General features: G+C 40.0%; 4 protein-coding genes across 4 annotated transcripts; 3 read left to right on the forward strand and 1 right to left on the reverse strand.

Moving 5' to 3' along the window:
* The first annotated feature begins 304 nt into the window (after nucleotides 1-304).
* Nucleotides 305-1,297, forward strand: LOC122617540. Its single transcript, XM_043793436.1, has 4 exons — nucleotides 305-431; nucleotides 483-533; nucleotides 639-686; nucleotides 757-1,297. The coding sequence occupies exons 1-4, from the start codon at nucleotides 360-362 to the stop codon at nucleotides 1,201-1,203; spliced, it is 618 nt and encodes a 205-aa protein (XP_043649371.1). The 5' UTR covers nucleotides 305-359; the 3' UTR covers nucleotides 1,204-1,297.
* Nucleotides 1,298-13,091: 11,794 nt separating this feature from the next.
* Nucleotides 13,092-13,645, forward strand: LOC122615752. Its single transcript, XM_043790839.1, has 2 exons — nucleotides 13,092-13,288; nucleotides 13,358-13,645. Exons 1-2 carry the CDS (start codon nucleotides 13,174-13,176, stop codon nucleotides 13,390-13,392), a joined length of 150 nt encoding a protein of 49 aa, XP_043646774.1. The 5' UTR covers nucleotides 13,092-13,173; the 3' UTR covers nucleotides 13,393-13,645.
* Nucleotides 13,646-13,880: 235 nt separating this feature from the next.
* Nucleotides 13,881-17,046, forward strand: LOC122615750 (solute carrier family 35 member C2). The gene is made up of 4 exons (XM_043790837.1): nucleotides 13,881-14,151; nucleotides 14,216-14,849; nucleotides 15,546-15,798; nucleotides 15,857-17,046. Exons 2-4 carry the CDS (start codon nucleotides 14,235-14,237, stop codon nucleotides 16,396-16,398), a joined length of 1,410 nt encoding a protein of 469 aa, XP_043646772.1. The 5' UTR covers nucleotides 13,881-14,151; nucleotides 14,216-14,234; the 3' UTR covers nucleotides 16,399-17,046.
* Nucleotides 17,047-17,063: 17 nt separating this feature from the next.
* Nucleotides 17,064-18,823, reverse strand: LOC122615751 (cyclin-J). The gene is made up of 4 exons (XM_043790838.1): nucleotides 18,625-18,823; nucleotides 18,359-18,545; nucleotides 17,855-18,277; nucleotides 17,064-17,804 (listed from the first exon to the last, which is right to left on the reverse strand). The coding sequence occupies exons 1-4, from the start codon at nucleotides 18,706-18,708 to the stop codon at nucleotides 17,338-17,340; spliced, it is 1,161 nt and encodes a 386-aa protein (XP_043646773.1). The 5' UTR covers nucleotides 18,709-18,823; the 3' UTR covers nucleotides 17,064-17,337.
* Between the last annotated feature and the right edge of the window lie 154 nt (nucleotides 18,824-18,977).

Raw genomic sequence — 18,977 nt, forward strand, 5'->3', positions numbered from 1 at the left:
CAACACATTTACATACTAATGTAAAAAAAATTTTTTGTATTCCTAGTACATAAATAACTATCGTTTTAAATGAAACAATTTAGTTGGAACATAAGTATATATACATAAACATATGGAAAGTATTTAACTGACAGTCACAAAAGGCATTTAACAAAATAACTATCGCATTGCATTTAGTTAATAAACCCATGTTTTCCTGGAGATAAGACACACAAATATTTAACTGACAGGCCTTGAAGAATTTTCTATTTCCTTTATCTTAATTAGAATTACAAGCCAAAGTCGAAAAGTATAAAAACGCGGTGGTTAGCTCAAAAACCATTGTAGAACCATTGTGGTTATAGTAGTTGCTATACAACATGATTTGGATTTGGAGCCTAATTACACTGGGAATAATTGTTGGCGCAACGGGAAGCGTGATCATTTCTCCGGTTAAATATTTAAAATCTTTGGACGAAACAAAACTAATTGATTTTTTACAGCGGGTGGACGGCAGCAGTACTGAAAGCACCACCACCACAACGACAACAAAGGTAAAATATAGGAATCTCTAAAAACGCATTAAAGAATGCGTTTCCTTTCCCAAAATAGTCATTTATGGTAAACAAAACGAATTAAGACTAATTGATGTTTTACAGACGTCTTCTCCCAGCAGTGAAAGCCCCACCAACTCAAATACAGCAAGGGTAAAATATAGGAATCCCTTTCCCAAAATATAAATTTATGGTAAACAAATAATATATGTATATCTTTTAGGTGACATCCCCAGTTGAAGAAACTACTTTGGATCCCTTAACTGCACTTGATAAATCAGTAACGGCTGATCTTCAAAGTATTCTAACCAAATATGAGCGTGAATGCATGGGTAATTCGGAATTTACAGAAAATCTTGACCTCATACGCAAGGCGGTAAAATGGAACAAGGATCAGTTACAAGCCAAGATAGCCGCACAAGTTAATTTCAATAACTACAATGAGAGACGTATTTCCCTTGAAAAACAAATTGATCAGCGCATTGAGGCCCTCAATAACATACTGCCTACCCAAGAGCCGAATAGTCGTTGCTCAAAATTTTACTTGAAACAAAGAGAAGCTCTTAAGAATGCTAAAACACTTTCGAATGCCGGAAAAGAATCAGCTATAGCAGCAAGCAAAGAAATTTGCAAAAGCAATGATTACAATGATGACTATGATTATTACTAGCAGAATCAGCAATCTGAAATGTATTTTTAATTTTTATTGCAACTAAGTGTCCCAAATGTTGAATAAAGCATAATCGTACTGGAGAACACTCAAATTGAAATAACGAACAGTGTTTTGTAGAGTTACTTAATTCATTTCAGCTTGCAAAAATTGCAAAGAAGACATTTATTTGCCAAGTTAGCAGAGTACTGAGTGCCCTTCCTTGTCACTCCAGTCACGACCTCTCCTAATCCATAACGCGGATATCAATATCAATACGAGTACTCATCCATCTCCGGTTTGTCCAATTAAGTTGGGGAATTTAGTTGGGGAGTTTAGTTGCGAGTCTCGACGCAGATGGCCGGGAATCAAAGTGCAAACTACGTTGGCAAACAACTAATTGGATTAACTTGACACAAAAACGAGAAGGAGTTGCAGCCAGAATGTCGCCAGTGGAAACTTTGTCTTTGCTTACTCCTTCTTTGGACTTCTTGAAAGCGTTGGAAAACCGCATGAGTTTTCCTTTCGTCACATACGAGCGACATGAATTGGCGAGGGAAAGTCGAATGTCGCCTGTCGCTTGGGCTCAAACCTAAAAACTGCAAAATGTACAGAAAATTTAATTAAAAAAGGATTTTCGGCCTGTGTGCCAGTTGTTTGGCTTCCACGTCTTCGCTGAGTTGGCCCCTTTTCGATTTTTCCCACATTTTCCAGCTCGAGCCAAATAATTTTTCTTCGCACTCCATTTCTGCCAGCAACGCATAAGAAAATTCAATTTATAGTTTGTGTGTGTGGGCGTGGCAAATTGCCAAAGACAGACAATGCTATTAATTAATTTGGAAAGCATTTGCCGGGCGGAAGAAGGCGGTAACAATTAAAATGGAACCGGTTAAAGTGCTGTCGGGGTGTTTTTAGAGGCCAAGTTGATGAAGAGTTGGCCCAAAAGTTTGCTTTTGGCCTCCACATGTGTGAGTTTCCGGTTCAGTTTACGTACATACATACAAATTTATGTGAGCATACATTTTCCCGGCATATGATATGTACTTGTTTTCCCTCTATGATTTGTTTGCCTTTGGTCATTAAAACCTTTTTCGTGTTGTCACATTTTTCTGTTTTTATCCCTCATTTATGTTAGGTTTTTGCTAGCGGCCTGTTGTTCAATAATTTATTAAATGCTTTTTGTTTTAATGTACACAAATAACTTAACAAGCTAAACGAAGCTGTGTTTTTGGGGCCTAAATGGCGATTATCTGTTTATTTTTTGCCATTTGTTAATAATTTTTAATTGATTATTAAGGATTAAGTTGTAAAATGAAAAATAGGCTAGATTATAGTTTTTATTCCCCTTTTAAATGCAATGCAATGTATCTTGTTCGATTGAAATCGCATTTGCACTTCTTTTACTATGAGTAAACTAAAGTGACAATTTATTGTCGCAATATAGATGATCGCTCCAATGCATTAATTAGCTATAAATTATAGATAGCAACAGAAATCCGTTTATAAATTGGTAACATCACATAGTTCTAAAGTCATTTGAGTGCTGTTTATTGTGAACCGGAGTACATAACCCGCTTTCACAAACTTATTAAAACTTTATGTCAGATTCGAGCTATAAAAGTTCTATCAAGTACTCCTTTTTGTTTCTTGAAACTCACTTCAATCCTTTCGCTGCTCATTTTTCACAGTTAACGTAGAACTTGGAGAAAGGAAAAGCCGCTCGTCGAGTTTTCCCATGCACAGTGATGACTCACCGAAGAGCCTTTTCTAATTGTCATCCTTCTGCTTGGAGTAGTGCATTGGAAAACCCAGAAAGTATTAAGAAGAGCTTGAGAAAATGGCAGAAGAAAAAAACAAAATGGGGAGTTCGGTGTCCCTGTCATTATTTATTATGTTGCTCAAGTCTTTCATTACACAAGCATTTTTGTCTTTCATTTGTTGCCTTTGTGCCGAAAAAAACAAACGCAACAGGAAAACGCGGGAGAATTTCGTATCAGTCTTACCGAGGATGTTGCCACATTCCTTCACTGCTTATTTACAGTTATTCGGTTGCTCATTTTCCCCGTCATTTTTCTTCTTACCCACACACAAGGGCTTACAAAGATGTACGAACCGGAAGTGTGAGCCCCAACTTAGACTGGCAGCATAGGCATAATTCCCATCATTACTTTAAAACACATTGAATGGAGATGAGAAGGCAGTGCTTTCTAATTGAAAATGTATGTGATTTAATAAATCACTGATATCATCCTCTTCAACCTTGAATTCGCATAAAAGAAGGTGGCTAAAAGTATGCCACCTAATATTTTAAAGGCAGAAGGTCACGCTCATTTTCCAATGCATACTTTTAGGCACCTTTAAAGCCTTAAATTGTGTATTTTCCTGCTTTGGGAACTAACTTAACTGTTCAGCCTCATTTGAGGGGATAATTACAGATTACCCAAAGGCCCCGGCCACCTCGATTTCGTGCTCGTTGTTTCAGTAACCCAAAACTCCCGGTTCAATCGATAAACAAATGCGGTAAACATCAATGGGCAGCGGAACTGCCTTCCCAGCGGGAAACGCACACAAGAGTGCTTGGGCAAACAACCTCGTTGGATGATGAATGGAAGGTCAATTGCCGTGACCCCCAGCGCAAAGGAAATAAAACTGGGGCCAGCAGCAGCGCTGACATTTAACGCAAACCGACGCGAGCCTGTCAATGCCAATGTCCTGGATGAGAAGCCAGGATACGAAGATGCAGGATGCGAGGACGCGAGGAGGAAGGGAAAGAAATGGAGCCGGGGCAACTCGAGATCCCGACGAGGAATGTTTATGCGAATGCTTGGGCACAAAAACATACGTGACGTTCCCCAGTTTTCCCACCCAATCTCGTTCACTTCGACTCTTCAGCCGCTCCTCCTATTCATGGATGTCCTGCAGTCGCAGAAACTTGACTTAAAATAATGAGAATAGGCACATGCAGGAAAATTTCAAAAAAAAGTACCCACACTTGAAAACAGTCACCTCTCAATCATGACATTTTGGCTTATAATGGTGTCTAAATATATGCAATAACTGAAACTCAATCTTTTCTTAAGACTTTTCAACAACTTTACAAGTGGTTTCAAATATTTCATACTTAATTAACTTAAAGTAAAATTATGTCTTTGATAATTCTAAGGACAATTATTTCTACATTATTTTTCCAAGTGTCCTTAAGCGGCGGAAGCGATGTGCACCGACTGACAGCTGAAGGAACACGAATAAATGAGGGGTCTGGGTTCTGAGTTCTGGCATCGGGAGAAGCGAAATCCCTCAGCTGGAAAAATGCCTCATCTTGGCCTGACAGTTCGCCGAGTTGCGTCAACTTGTCGTCATATTTTTCAGTCAACTGAAAGTTCTCTATGACTTCCTCGATATGAGGATGTATGTATGTGCTGTGTGTGTAACGAGGCGACAGTGGTCCTAGTTGGGTGTGTGGCTGTGTAATTAGGATAATGGTTGCAGTGGCAAACCATTCAATATGATATTTATAGAATGCTCCGCAATCGCTTAGGGTTCTTTTGCAATTTGCAGAGCGATTTACCACGACACCTTCATTTTAAATTTATGATTCCGCTTGCTGTTTAATCAGGATCCTTGCCTTCAGGAAAAGTCTGTGTATATACTATAGTTAGTGGATATGTACTACATATAGTTGTGGTGTAGTCTATACTTAACATTTGGTACTGACTTTTAGATGTTAACAAACTGGTCAGCATTACTTTGGTTTACACTAATAAATCAAATGCTTCACTAGTTTATGATATTTGCTTTATTTTCCATTTAAGCAACTTACTTAACTAAATTCAAATAGTTTGCGAAACCACTGTGCATTATCGTGTGGCGCGCAGAAGGGCCCTAAATGTGAATTGTATGTATCCGGGCGCATTTCTTATTGTGCCTATCTGTGTCGGGTTGAATATTCCGAGCAATTTTCGCCTGACACATTATGTTAATACGCTTGTAGCTTAACGCTGGCAAATATTGAACTACATATGTACATATGTATGTAGCTACATGAGGCAGTTATCGTTTTGTATTCAAATCGAAACACGCACACACGTGCCGACGAAAAAAAAGACACGCAAAATTTATGCACATTTTGATGACATTTTGAACGCATAACGCAAAATGTCAAATACATAAAAATGAAAAGCCGGTGAAACGAGTTACGAAGTGAAAGAGTAAACCAAATGTCGAAATCATTTCATCCAACACACGCACACACGAAATTCCAACCAAAGTCCCTTTTCTACAGAGCGAGAAAATATTTAAAGTGGTTTTAATATTTATTTAATATTTAAAGCCATTTTCTTTATATTTAAATATTTGTTTATATAAAAGTGTGTTAATTTGTAATAATTCTTCAATGCTACCCGACTGATTGTATCAATATGGCGTATGATTATTTTCGCAGTGTATTAAAATACATATCGAATAACGCGAAGCGGAAATCGATGACGGCCATTTGCCGTAAATTGAGGCATTTTGCCCCAACACTCTTGTAATTGTACCGCTGAAAGATGGAAAGTGACGATGGGGGAAAAAGGGGAAAAATGGTTGGGTTGCGGGGAAATGGCTGGGAAAATGTAGAAAATGGGCGGAGGCAAGGCTATCTGCTCTGCTCTGCGGCTGCGACACATTCAGCCGGCTATTTTTAGCTCGATTTTCATTTAATTTGCTGCCCATGCAGCATAACTAAAAATGGCGAACGGTAGTCAGGCTTCAAATCCAGAGAAGGAGGGGGGTCAGGAAAAGCACGGGAAAAGCGGAAAAACCAGGCGGCGGTTTATGTTTTTCAATTACTCTGGCCGCAAAATTTGCAATTTAGATAGCAATTTTTAGGGAACATTTCAGCGTTCAGCGTTCAGTGTTTTTGCTTTTCTGCTTTTTTTTCCACGCGCCCCATATTTATTTCATTTTTGTTTGGTAGTATCCGTGCAATTTGGCAAATTGTGTGCAGGGGGCAAAAACCACGTATGTGCGTGGCTAATACCAATTTCTAGTCAATTACGCAAATTTTGAATGTTTAAAGAGCCAACGGTTTTGTTTTTTTTTCTTCTGCATGCAAGCGAACTCAATTTGTTGAGCGCAAACTTTTTGGGGCAAATTGAAATTTGCTAAATCTCGTTAGCCGTAAACTTTTTGGATGGAATTTAATTGAGCCTAATACGATGCATGTGGATAAAGTTCTTAGTGAAACTCTTTTCAAGTTCAATCGTTAATAAAATGGCACATAATAAATCATCAACCCATTTGCAAAGTTAAACCAGAGATTTTCTAATCGAGTTATATATACAAACAGTAAATTGTTCAATGTTTAAGTGAAATAACGAAGCATAAAATGGTTAGTTATTACATTAAATGAACTGATGAAAACATAATAACCACATCTGTTTCCAATTGAAAATAAAGATATACCTGTTATTTTGGGCAAATGATAAATAAATTGCTTACTCAAACAAATACCTAGTTTGTGGAGCAAACAACAAATTTGTTGTACTTTTGTTGACGCACGATAATGCTGCAAACAAAACAGCCAACTTTTCTAATAATTTTAATTGGCATTTAAAATATTTACTATGCAAATTGTGTCGCCATGGGTTGTAGAATTATTTGTCTTTCATCTTCCTTCCTGCCGGTTTTCCTCCGGCTTTCCTCCGACTTTCCTCTGGCTTTCCATATCCTTTGCAGCCCCTCTCGTTATCTGTGTGTGTTCAGAGACTTGGAAAATCCGTGTGCAATGTCAGTTGCAAAGGGGAAGAAGAGGAACTACGAGTATTTATGTGGGTGCAACGTGGCGTATGATTAATGAAAAAGGGGGTAGGAAAAGCGCATCATTTATACATACATAGTGCATATGGACAAAGTTGAGAGAGCATTGCCACTGGCAGATAAAGAGAAAAGCTAAGGGAAAAGCGAAGAAAAGTTGGGGCGAAGAGGGGATTCCAATAGGAATCGATTAAAAACAAAACGTTGATTGAATTTTCCCTGGCCAAAAGCAGTTATGACGAATAAAGGGAAATTGGACAAAGGAGAAAAGTGGGGACCAGAAACTAAGGAAAGTCGAAGATAAAGCAGCAATGCAGTGGCAGTGGCAGTGGCATCAACAATAATAACAATCGGCCCCACCACCCAAAATGCCAATTTCCACTCCTGCTGCTCTTCTCTTCTTTTTTTTTTTGGCTAAAAGGGAAATAAGCAATTTCAGCAAATAAATCGTAAAAAGTAAAAGTAATAAAATCACGAAAATGAGAAAAGAAACCACACACACACACACATGTGTGTGCAAGAAGAAAATGATGGCGAAATGAAAATACTCGTTGCTATCAAAAACAGACAGCAAACGCAATCGCAATCGAAGTAACTGAGAAGAGCCGGCAAAATTGGGTGGCTACGCAGGAGGGCGGGAAAGTCAGGGGGGAAAAGCCAAGTTTGGAGCGTGAGATAACGCCTAATGTGGTGGAAATGGCGGTGCCAACCGTGGTGCAAAGGTCCTTGATTAAGAAAAGCCAAGAAAATGGGGGGGAAAACATCACAAATTAATGAGTAAATGTTGGCACACGAATGCCGAAATCGAAGCAGGTTATGAAAATATTGATTTTGGCTCAGCTTTATTACTAAGAAAAGTATTTTTCGTTTGAGAATTAAGACGCATTCTTAAAGCTCTACTTTTTTGCAATATAATCGTGTTAAATACTTGCACTTGAAAGACAAAGAAGCTTAAAAACGTTCAATAGTATTGCCAATTTCCCCCGACAAAATGAAATTCCTAAGAATTATTTGAGGAAATCCCTAAGCCTTACAGTAATTTACATACATAGAAATCAAATTGAATTGATTCGAACACTTGCCCGCATTCATTCAAACATTTCCCATCAACTTAAGCAGCTCTGGCCTGGCAAATTTCAATATAATTGATTTCTCGCAGAGACAAAGCCATTCCCAAATTAATCTTCCCATTTCTATTGGCTACAAGAGAAATGCTAATCAAGCCGGCCAAAACAAACCGAAATTCGAGAGAAAATCGAGCAGGAGACTTATGAAGTCATACACACTTGGAACTTTTCCAGCTATCCTCACAAAAGAGCACAAAGAGCAGATGAAGAAAATTCCGCACACACTACACACACTCGAAGTTTTGCGAGTTTTCCGGCCGCACGAAGGAAATGAGCAAGACATTGAGTCACCTCAGATTGTGGAAGTGTGGAAAAGCAATCAAAATACGGCAGAGACAAAGGCGGAGATAAATAGAGGCAGGCAGACAAGGAAAATATTGCCTTTTCAGTGGCGAGGCAACAGGAGAAAGGAGAAACCGCTGTGGAAACAGGGTAGAAAAAAGCAAAAAGTCTTGCTTGGAAAAACACTTTTCCTTGAAATTTAAATTCTAATTAAGTAACAAAACTCAATCTGAAAAAGCTTCTGTATCGTTTAGTTTTAAAATTCTTTTGTAAGGTGTCTAAAAGTGGACTACGATCAAATAATATTTCAAATTGTAAACTTTTGCCATGGCATTTCCTTTTTTACGAGCCCTCAAATGTATGCGGCAATAAATTAAATCAAAACATCTAGGATTTGACCTTGAGTGCCCGGGACAGATGAACACATCAAGGATGCACAAAGGGCAAGCAATTTTACGGCGTGCAGTCCATTGGCGGTCAGCTTGGGGCCATGAACCCCGCACATATCCTTTCCTTTTGTGTGTGAGTGTGTTCATGTGTGTGTGTGTGGATGTGTGGATGTCAGGACCTCGGGTGCAATTTCCACTCGCAACATACAGAGCACACTCACTCACATGTTTGTGGGCGGGCAAATAAGCATAACGAGCTCCATTATCCTTGGGGAAAACTGGTTTGGGATGCAGACTTGCTCTTGCATTACGCATACGCCATGTGACTCACAACGGAAGGCGCGGGGGCAACTGGGGAAAACTCTTTTGTTGCACCGCCAAATTGAAATAATATGCAGGGGACAGCATATATGGAAATGGAAAAGCGAGTTCGCACAACCAAGAGATGAAAAAACCATGAGTCAGCAGATGTTATGTATACACTTATCGCAGGATATGGGAGACCAAAGGATTAAGGGCGCTGTGGTTGCTCGCAAAATGGGAGATTTGTGCAATCGTAGAAATGCTGCTTTTAATAAATGCTCCAAATTGTAAAGTATGCTTTAGTAGTCATTTATCATTTATGAAGCAGCATTTTTTCCCGTAATTTCTTGCCCCACACTAAAACAGGCTATTTAATACATTTTCTGTGCTAAATGCACAGAAAAATGTTAGCTTTATGACTAAAACAAGGACATCAGCCAGCCAGAGGATACAGATCCTGTAAACTAGAGGCCATTGTACACACGTAGGTCACAAGCGACAGTTCCTGCTCTTCTTTTGACTTTTGTTTTTGGCAGGGAGCTTGAAACGAGTTTCCCCCTTTTGACAGACCTTCCAAACACCCACCTGGGTTTTTCCCATTTCCCATTTTCCCATTTTGCCGGCTGGGGCGGCATCATTAACATTATGTAAGCAACAACAACAACAACAACCGGCGACAGCAACAGACGGTAGTGCTTTCACCTTTCCCCGCCTGCAAAACTACACCTGAAGTTGTAATTTATGCTCTGACAAAATGGCGCACACAAAAAAACACAAAGAATTGGGGGGTGGAAAGTGGAAAAGTGGGAAAGTGGGAAAGAGGCCTCTCGCGTAACAACAAATGGGGCTAGAAAGGTGGTCGAAAAGGGGAGCGCATAGTTGGCCTATGTGTTGCACTTGACGGGGTAGCTACTTTATGTATTTATTTATGTACATATAGTATACGAGTATGTACGAGTATCTCAGGCGCTTGGCCTTTATGGCCGCATAAATTAAAGCATCAAGCATTGAAATATTTTATCATGAGAAATATAAGAATATATCAAGCACGGCAAGACAAGCTGAGAAGTAAGTTGATTTTTAAAAGAGCTACACAATGTCCTTAATACTTGTAATCCGTGATATAATAGAATGACTCTTAAAGCTTTTCAAATTAGTTTCATAACTCGAAAGCCGAGCTTGTTTGAGTATCTTTGTTAACACTTTTCTCATTCATGTTTGAACTTGGTTTAACAGTTTTCTTTTCCTGAAAATTAATTTTACGACCGCAGCATTTGCCATCCGCATGAAAAGTATCTCCGATGTTCAACATTACATTCATCGCTGATGGCAGCAAAAACTTTAATGGCCGGCCATAAAGGAGGAACCACACCGAATTGTTTGTCCTGCCGCCACAATTCCGAGTGGAAGAATGAGCCAAAGATACATAAGCCAGCCAGCACATGCATTCATTCACCTAGGTGAAGCAAAGTTTTGAGCAAACTGCATAAACGAAACTTCTTATAAAGTCTATAAAACGTAATGACTCGCGCTACATGCGCGCCCAGAAAAGTATGCAACAAAAGTTCCACTGACTGACTTGACAGGATGAAAATCAAGCAGAGCACAGGACTCTGGGAAATTCCAGCAGGAGAATATTAAGTTTTCCACGTTCCCAGATGGGGGAATTGATTAAAGCCACAGTGGCAGGGAATGAGACGGATTTGGTGCAGGAATTAAATGAAATTGGAAAAGTTGGTGGCGGAACGAGGAAATCTTTAAATCTGATTAAGTTGAGGCTAATTTAGCAAAGTACCAAAGAGTTTTATATAATCTTCTAGTTAAGGCTTTCCCAATTAAATTTAAACTAATATTTTTCATAAACTTTCCCAGACAAACCATTAATTTAATATAATTTATACGAATGCCTTTCGCCAAATGAATGCCAACAGCAATTTGGGTCAGAAGGGCCAAATTATATTGCATTGAATAAATTAAATTCTTGTTCAAACATTTACTTTCCTATTTGTAAAGGAAAAAAACATATTTGCTTTTTCTGGATCTATTGACAAATAAAGCAAAACTCAATCAATTAAACAATTTGAAAAGTATATTTGCGGAAATTATTAATATAGAACTTTGTGGTATTATTTAATTGCTTAGTAATTGGAAAAACCACATATAATTATTGTAAATAATAATGCAAATAGTATCTAAATTCATATGGACATGTTTGTCTTGCTAATTGACAACGATGCCAAATTTCTCTAAGGTAAGGTAGACTTGTGAATTCATTTAATATGAGTTCAATATCAAAGCTTGAAAACTCGAAGCCTGCTGATTAGAACTGATTACTTAGGTATTCTCTCATGGAGCTTCTATCTTGCTAGAGCATTTCGAAGCTCCACTGTAGCGACCTCCTCCATGTGCACTTATGACGTCAAGTCAAGTCGATTGGGGAGAGTGACTGCACTTGAAAATCACCCAAGGCGCTCGGCAATCGTTGGTGCCTCATGGTTGAAGGATGAAGGATTTTGTGCAACAAAATGTCAAATCACCGACACCAGGCCACCGATACTAGGACACTTTCACCCACACCGACAAGAGCAAACAGCAAATTTGCAAGCTACGTCGCGCCAATGTGTTTGTATTGGGTGTAACTGTGTTTGTATTGTGCACATCTGTGTGTGTGTGTTGGTGTGTGTGTGCTGTGGGTGGACGGGGAATTGAAAATGGTTTGCAAAATGGCAGCTATTTATATTTGGCCAGGAGTCGTCTGCACTTGTCACACTGATTTCTGCCGATTAGAAATTAATCGAATTTTACTGTCAAATCGAAATCGGCGGGCGTTCAGGAAGTTGGCGTTACGTTGCCATGGAAATGCAAAAACAACCAGGCACAGACACGCACGCATACTAAGGCACAGAGGCGGGAGTATCCTGTAAGTTAGGGTGACCCCAAATATATTTTCGGTTACTTCTGAGATTTATTTCGAGGCACATCCCCAGGGACTTAAAAAAAATGTAAATTATCATATTAAATTACCATTTTGCTATCAGTAATCCTAGTTCTTTCTTGCAAAAAACAAGTATTTATAAAAGATTACATTTTTCTGAACTCCGTTCAATGAATTCCTTTACAAGGACTAAAAGTTACGAACGCAACTAATCAGGGAGTGAAATCTGCACTTTACTTCTTGTTCGTCCCACGAAATTGAGCCACCCTAATGGACGCACACACACACACCCACACTCTCGCAGACTGTCAGACACTGACACTGAATGTTACGCAGTCGGCGGTCTTATAGGCAAAATACCGTAACATTTCGCCCGATTGCTGATAATCTGCATTTATATAAGCTGGGAAAATTAAAAGGGGCTCCCATTAGAGGTCCTTTGCGATATTTGATTGGCATTACTTTGACTCCTCTCACCTGTTCCACAACTGTCGACATTTTGTTTTATGTTTTTATTTAACTAACTGCACTGTCGATATATTTTGCTTCACTGTGTCGTTGGTGCCTTTAGCACTCTTTGTTTCAAAAAAGGATTCGAAAATTTATTTTTTAAAACCGCACCGCATTTTGGTTGTGTTTTCTTTTTCTTTTGCCTTGATTTTACAATTGTACGAGCTTTTGGGGGAGAATTCTTTAGCTTTGAACGCGCAACGAATCCGACGAGTTGCTGCTGCTGAAATCAACTAAAAATCCTTTTTTTGGCGAGCAGGATACTCACGGATTTGTATCCTTGCTTGAGCTTAGTGTGACCACACGAATGTTGGAAATATACCGAAATATACCGATGCAAAGATTTGAAAATAGGTGCAACACTCCGATATTTTGGTTTGCAGCTGTGCTTATGCTATCTTCTGTAAACTAACAGTGGTTATTATATTGCTGATTGAATATAAATAAAAATTATATTTAAGTAAAATAAATCAACAAGTTATGCCCAATTTGAATATGGAAGTTTTATTAATGTGCTGAATGGTAACATATATAACTATTTGCCGGACTGTATGTTTGAGGCAACCAGGAACGGTCACTCTAAAATTCTTTTTCGGCGCAACTCGCACGTTTTTCCTTGTAAATAAATAAATAATACATTAAAACAAAGATGTTCCGCCTGCAGCAGTCGCAACCCGATCCCGCCGAGGAGCAAAAGCGCGTGGCCTCCGAAGTCCGCTTTAATTTCATCTTATTCGGAACTATAATAGCCGCTGTTCGCCTGGGTATGTGAAATTCTTATGTAAAGTCACTCATTCACTTATATTTGCCATTTGTTTTCCTTGTGTAAATAGCTCCCGTGGTACTGAAGCATTTAAATACGGCATAGAAATAAAATTAACTATTAAAAGGATGATCAAAGATGACACATAAGCGTTTACCTATGTGAATACGTTATCAAATACCTAGTTGTTCAAGAAATTCTAGCAAAATCCTATGCAACTGGCACGCGAAATGCATTTATTTAAGAGCACTTTGACCCATTTGATTGTGTTTACAGTTTAAATCGAAGGCATTTTTAATGTTTGGTAACTGTCGAGCAAATGCAAGTGAATAAAAAACAAGCAAAATGTAATTTATAACCCAACGCTTTTAATTTTTGAAGTTCTTAGGGACGTTATAAACATTCGAGATTGTGGGTATTGTAATTGGCTATGTCTATAGAGGGTTAAAATGCAAATAAAACCCCAACAATCTCTTTGTCAATAAAAGCTGTTTAAATAATTTTGACAAGTTCGCGCAATCGATATATCGATAACGCACTCCCACTGGGCGCCAGAGCTGGCACATCTAGCAAAACTCGCTGTACTGCTCCTCCCACGCCAGTCAAATCTGGCGGGCAACAAGCTGATCGGTCATCACTGCCTGTGTATAAACAGTTGGCAAGAAACGAAGTCGAAAAACAGAAGTTTTGCTTGAAATGGCACCGTAAAAAGCCATTAAAAAAACTTCCATTATTGTACGACCGAGTCTGAATACATATATGCATATAGAGTAGTAGCAGATAACAGGCGGAGGGGCTGAAAAGCAGCAAAACACCCGGAACATATTGATACATATGGACGTAGACTTCAAGATAACGAAAGAAGTAAGTTGCCGCGTCGCGTTTTCTTATATATTTACCTTTTACTAGCTGTAGCTTTTGTTCTCAGGCATTTCCTATAATACATAATGGTGGCGGCCAAGTACGAGCGGCTGAATACCAGTGCTGAGGCGGGTGGCAACGGAAATGGAAATGCCAGCGATGCAGAAGACGAGGAGATCGAACTTCATTTAGCCCAGCAGTCGCAGCTGAGCAATGGCCATCGCTTGCGGCAGAGCAACTTCAAGTACGCCAGCGGAACGACCGGATCCGGCGAGACACCGGGCAGCACCGAAACGGCCACGTTGGCCCAGGAAAGCATGATGATGCAGATGGCCGTGGGCACTCTGGCCATTATCCTATTGTATCTGGCGCTTTCCATATCGCTGACATTCTACCAAACGCACATTAACCGGGAGATGCCCTTTCCGCTGACCATCGTGACCTATCACTTGGTTTTAAAGTTCCTTCTGGCGGCCGCGGCGCGCAAAATCTACAGGATGCGAGTGGGCCGGTCGCGGGTTCAGTTGGATTGGAGGCTCGCCCTGAGGAAAATGGCACCAACGGGAGTGGCCAGTGCCATCGACATTGGTTTCTCCAACTGGGGCCTCGCTCTGGTACCCATTTCCCTCTACACCATGACCAAGTCCTCGACCATCGTCTTCATCCTGCTATTCGCAATCGCCTTTGGACTGGAGAAGAAGGTGAGCCAATGTGCTATCCATTTAATACAGACTGAATTAGGGAACTTACACGTTGAAGAGTTTTTATGAGCCTTATCTATTGAATTGTATAAAAAGAACTCACAAGTGCAAACAGGTTTACAACTTTTTAAGCTTCTTATCTAGATAGTAGAGTAATTTGAGTTGAGCTGCGTTATTATAAATATCTTATATATCTTAATTTTTAACAGAGTCTCAGTAATTATATTAATAACCCTCAATGATTTCGAAACATTTTTTAATTCACTTATCATTTATCTAAAAAAATCACTGAATGATAAACCATTATCTTCCAACAACAACACGATAAGGAAAAGATAAAAAACATTATCTCTGATATTATTTTTGTAGACCACCACTGTTGCATTATTATCAGTTAATTGTAAGCAATCCATATACCCAGTCATTTTACTTGTTGATAAGTAATTTGGCATATTTATGAACATGCGATGATTTGGTATTAACTTTAGAGCAGATGCTTATCGGTTAGATAATAAAAATGGAAATGCAAATAGCACTAAACTGGTTTAGAATGTGTTAAGTATTTAAAACTTGCTGGTCTAGTTTCTTTTAACTAGATCTGAATTGTTGAAACCCGAGAAGTGAAAACGAATTATCAAACATTGCACCTTCTTTGTCCAATTATGATTATGCATTAATGGCATTCTTTACTTTCAGAGCTGGTCTCTGGTCTCGATTGTGGGCCTGATAGGCATCGGCCTTCTGATGTTCACCTACAAGTCAACGGACTTTAATGCCCTTGGCTTCTTCTTCATCCTTTTCGCCTCGTTAAGCAGCGGACTGCGATGGAGTTTTGCGCAGTTCATAATGCAGAAATCGAAGCTAGGCTTGCACAACCCCATCGACATGATATATTATATGCAGCCGTGGATGATTGCCTCACTGGTGCCCCTCGTAATTGGAATCGAAGGTTGGTTTGTAGCTTAGTGCTCAAAAATGAACATTTAATTATCATCAAACGGTTCCAGGTGCCAACCTCATCGTGGTGATAGAAAATCTGCACAACCACCACTCGATTGAGATAACTTGGGCGATTGCGAGGATAACAGTGGGAGCTTTGCTGGCTTTTTTCATGGAGTTCAGTGAGTTCCTGGTGGTGAGCAAGACCTCCAGTCTGACGCTATCGATAGCAGGGATATTCAAGGATATCTGCCAGTTGGCATTAGCTGTGACCATCAAGAAGGACCACCTGAGTGTGATCAACACCATTGGCCTGGCCATTTGCCTGGCGGGTATCTTCTGCCACCTCCTGCACAAGTACTCCAATATGAAGGAGATGCAAAAGCTGCAGGAGTTGTCACTTGAAAACGACCATGAAGAGTCTTCCCCTGGGGAGTACAAATTCAACGGGGGCAGTGCCATTGTGGGTGTCCATGTGAAATCGCATTCCACACTGACGGTGCCATTGCTGGAGCAAACCGATTCGGAGGACGAGTCTGGTCCAAGCAACAAACAAAATGCCTCCGATGTGATCTTCGACGTGCTGAAGCGACGCGACATGCAGCGATGAAAGCCAGTCCTTGTACAAATGTCCTGTAAATGTTGTAAATTCAAGCTACTTTTATGTTTACCAGCACCTTTGCCCACGAAACTACTTACAACACTGGGATGGATGGCAATGCAGGTTTAAGTAAGTTAGTTAGTTTGACACTCTTCATTCCTTCCGACACCGATTCCCCGACTTCCTCGATGCATTCCCGCCTTGTGCATTTAGGAGCTAGGCTAGATATATGAGACGTATATCAAATTGAAGTGTGTGTGTTATCCCCTAATGAGTAACACTCATATTTAAAATGATCTAATTCTAACGACACGAAAGCGTAGGGACAAAGAGTAATCTTTGGACAATCAATTAATTCTGTGCACTGGAAACAATCTATTACATCCTTTAATATTAGATAATTTAGATCTTTTCGCATTTGTGAAGCTTAAAATGTATTGAGACTGTCCAAAGTTCACTTGAGTTCCGAAATCTATCTCGTTTCTTTTTTGTAAAAACTCAATCTTAAGTCATACAACCTATGTAATAATAAGAAAGCCTTAATGACCTTTTCATTGTTCCTTAACTGACATCTTTAATTTGGCACTCCAAATTTAATTGTAATCCTTTTTAGTTATAAGAAATTTTGAATTTGAAAGCTCCCGAAAATGTCTGATTAAATTAAACAAGGGCCATTGTTTTTTAGCAAATTATTAATAATGTCTTTGTTGTGTTTAGTTGATAATGCATCTTTTTTGTTGAGTTTTTGACATTTTGTATTCATAAGTTTATAAGATAATTTCAAATATATATTAAATACATATATATTAACGCGTAACATCACCATTATAATATGGCGGGTGTTCAACTCAATTGAACAAGGCCATATCTACGTAACTGATGTCATTTCACCTTTAAGCCATTTGGATTTCCTCCAAATGGAAATAGCTTTTTCGTTTTCTTGTGCTACTAATCTTTGGGATCACTTTCCACTTTGGCGTGTTTCAATGGGTGGGGGTTTTCCGGATCATCTTCAAAGCGCGGCCGCTTCAAATTGGTTTGCTCTTTGGGAAGGAATGTTGTGGAATGTGGTGGTGGATCCTGCAGCTGCACGGTGATAATGTTGTAGGTCTCTACTGTGACCACTTCATCAGAGACCACCAACTTTGTGTTTTCAGTGAAGGACTCCTCAAATCCAGAATCAGGACTGGCTAGATTCTGGTTGGTCTGAATGGAGGGACAGTCGTAATCGGGCTGAATAATCTGGTAATAATGATAGTCGGTCAGGATGTTCATGTACGGCTCCACTTGGGCCTTGGTGTAAGAGGTCAGCCCAACGAGGTACTGCGACCAGCACCGGACCCCGCTGACCTGGCGAACTGCAGCAATACAGGCGGCTGCCAAAAGCGATGGCAGATCATTGGCAAATCTGGAAACTAATGGTATCTATGGTATCATGCTGCTTCCCTGGCAATTACGTACTCACTGTGCAATGTGTAATCCGCCATGCGAAGCAGCAACTGAGCCAACATAGACAGCATCTCTTCGAAGCTTATATATCGCTGATACGGGTGGATGTAATGGTTCCTCTCGCACTCATCCAACATCTCGGTGTAGTTTTTAAAATCGGAGCGAGTGAGAAAACTGCAGGCGAACAGCTCCACAAAACTGGCTGTTGTGGGACGCACCAGCTCGAAGTTGAGGAAGCACAGGATCTTCCTTTCCACAGCCTTGTACTCGAATGCCGTATAGGCGTTCTTCACCATTCTGTTCATTTCGCTGTAGTGCGGAATAAATGCATCGGTGTTTTCGATCTGCGCTGCGATGTGAAGACAGGTGATGGCCACCAGGAACAGCTTGTCCGGACGGATTTTGTAGTGATCAACAAAGCGATCCATATAGTAAACGGCTACAGTAAAAGGAGCATAAGTTACATACATAAGTTACAATGAGCTGTACGTGAAGCGAGGCTCCACTGTAATGTGCTCACCCAGGTGCAGAGCACAGCGACTGAGCTTGTGGGTGCGGGTCACCAGTTTGAGCAACTGCAGCATTCTTTGTCGCTCGCTCAATTGCGGCGAAAGGAAAAACATCGGCCGCCGGCGGAGTTCTTGCTCCCTCATGGTCAAAAATATATCCCGGGCATAGTCGCTGAGCCAATGCGTCTTAGCCAGGCGCTAAAAATTTATATTTAAGACAATACATATGCACATTAGAAAAGTCTCAAACGCAAAAATTAAGCACATGTCCGTTTACCTCGACATCTGCTTGCTGGGAAGTCTTCTTCAATTTGTGGTCGACGACGAAGATGTTCTGCTCGGCAGCCACATTCTGCTCCATTATATCGAAATATCCTGCAGATATTCAATGTCTTAAATCACGGATTTTAAGGCAACAACTTTACGGCGGAATAAGCAAAACAAAAGAAGCGCTAACATGGCGGTATAACGGCTCCGGCCAGTGCTACCACACTGCGAAACTAAGCCGGCCGCGTTGCCAGACTGCCGAGAGTGGAATATAGCCTATTAAGCCACATTTGTATTTGGGAAATTTACCGTTTGGCTAAAGTTTGATGAAAATACAAAGATTAGGTTTAAGCTTTTTATTTA

Source organism: Drosophila teissieri, chromosome 3L (genome assembly GCF_016746235.2).
Source record: "Drosophila teissieri strain GT53w chromosome 3L, Prin_Dtei_1.1, whole genome shotgun sequence".
NCBI lineage: Eukaryota > Metazoa > Arthropoda > Insecta > Diptera > Drosophilidae > Drosophila > Drosophila teissieri.

Coding starts and splice junctions, on each gene's coding strand:
- LOC122615750 (XM_043790837.1), top strand. CDS start 14,235: ATGGTGGCGGCCAAGTACGAGCGGCTGAATACCAGTGCTGAGGCGGGT. Junction 14,850..15,545: donor CCTTTGGACTGGAGAAGAAG/GTGAGCCAATGT, acceptor CTTTACTTTCAG/AGCTGGTCTCTGGTCTCGAT. Junction 15,799..15,856: donor CCTCGTAATTGGAATCGAAG/GTTGGTTTGTAG, acceptor AAACGGTTCCAG/GTGCCAACCTCATCGTGGTG.
- LOC122615751 (XM_043790838.1), bottom strand. CDS start 18,708: ATGGAGCAGAATGTGGCTGCCGAGCAGAACATCTTCGTCGTCGACCAC. Junction 18,546..18,624: donor CCCAGCAAGCAGATGTCGAG/GTAAACGGACAT, acceptor ATAAATTTTTAG/CGCCTGGCTAAGACGCATTG. Junction 18,278..18,358: donor TCGCTGTGCTCTGCACCTGG/GTGAGCACATTA, acceptor CTTTTACTGTAG/CCGTTTACTATATGGATCGC.
- LOC122615752 (XM_043790839.1), top strand. CDS start 13,174: ATGTTCCGCCTGCAGCAGTCGCAACCCGATCCCGCCGAGGAGCAAAAG. Junction 13,289..13,357: donor AATAGCCGCTGTTCGCCTGG/GTATGTGAAATT, acceptor TTGTGTAAATAG/CTCCCGTGGTACTGAAGCAT.
- LOC122617540 (XM_043793436.1), top strand. CDS start 360: ATGATTTGGATTTGGAGCCTAATTACACTGGGAATAATTGTTGGCGCA. Junction 534..638: donor CCACCACAACGACAACAAAG/GTAAAATATAGG, acceptor GATGTTTTACAG/ACGTCTTCTCCCAGCAGTGA. Junction 687..756: donor CCAACTCAAATACAGCAAGG/GTAAAATATAGG, acceptor TATATCTTTTAG/GTGACATCCCCAGTTGAAGA.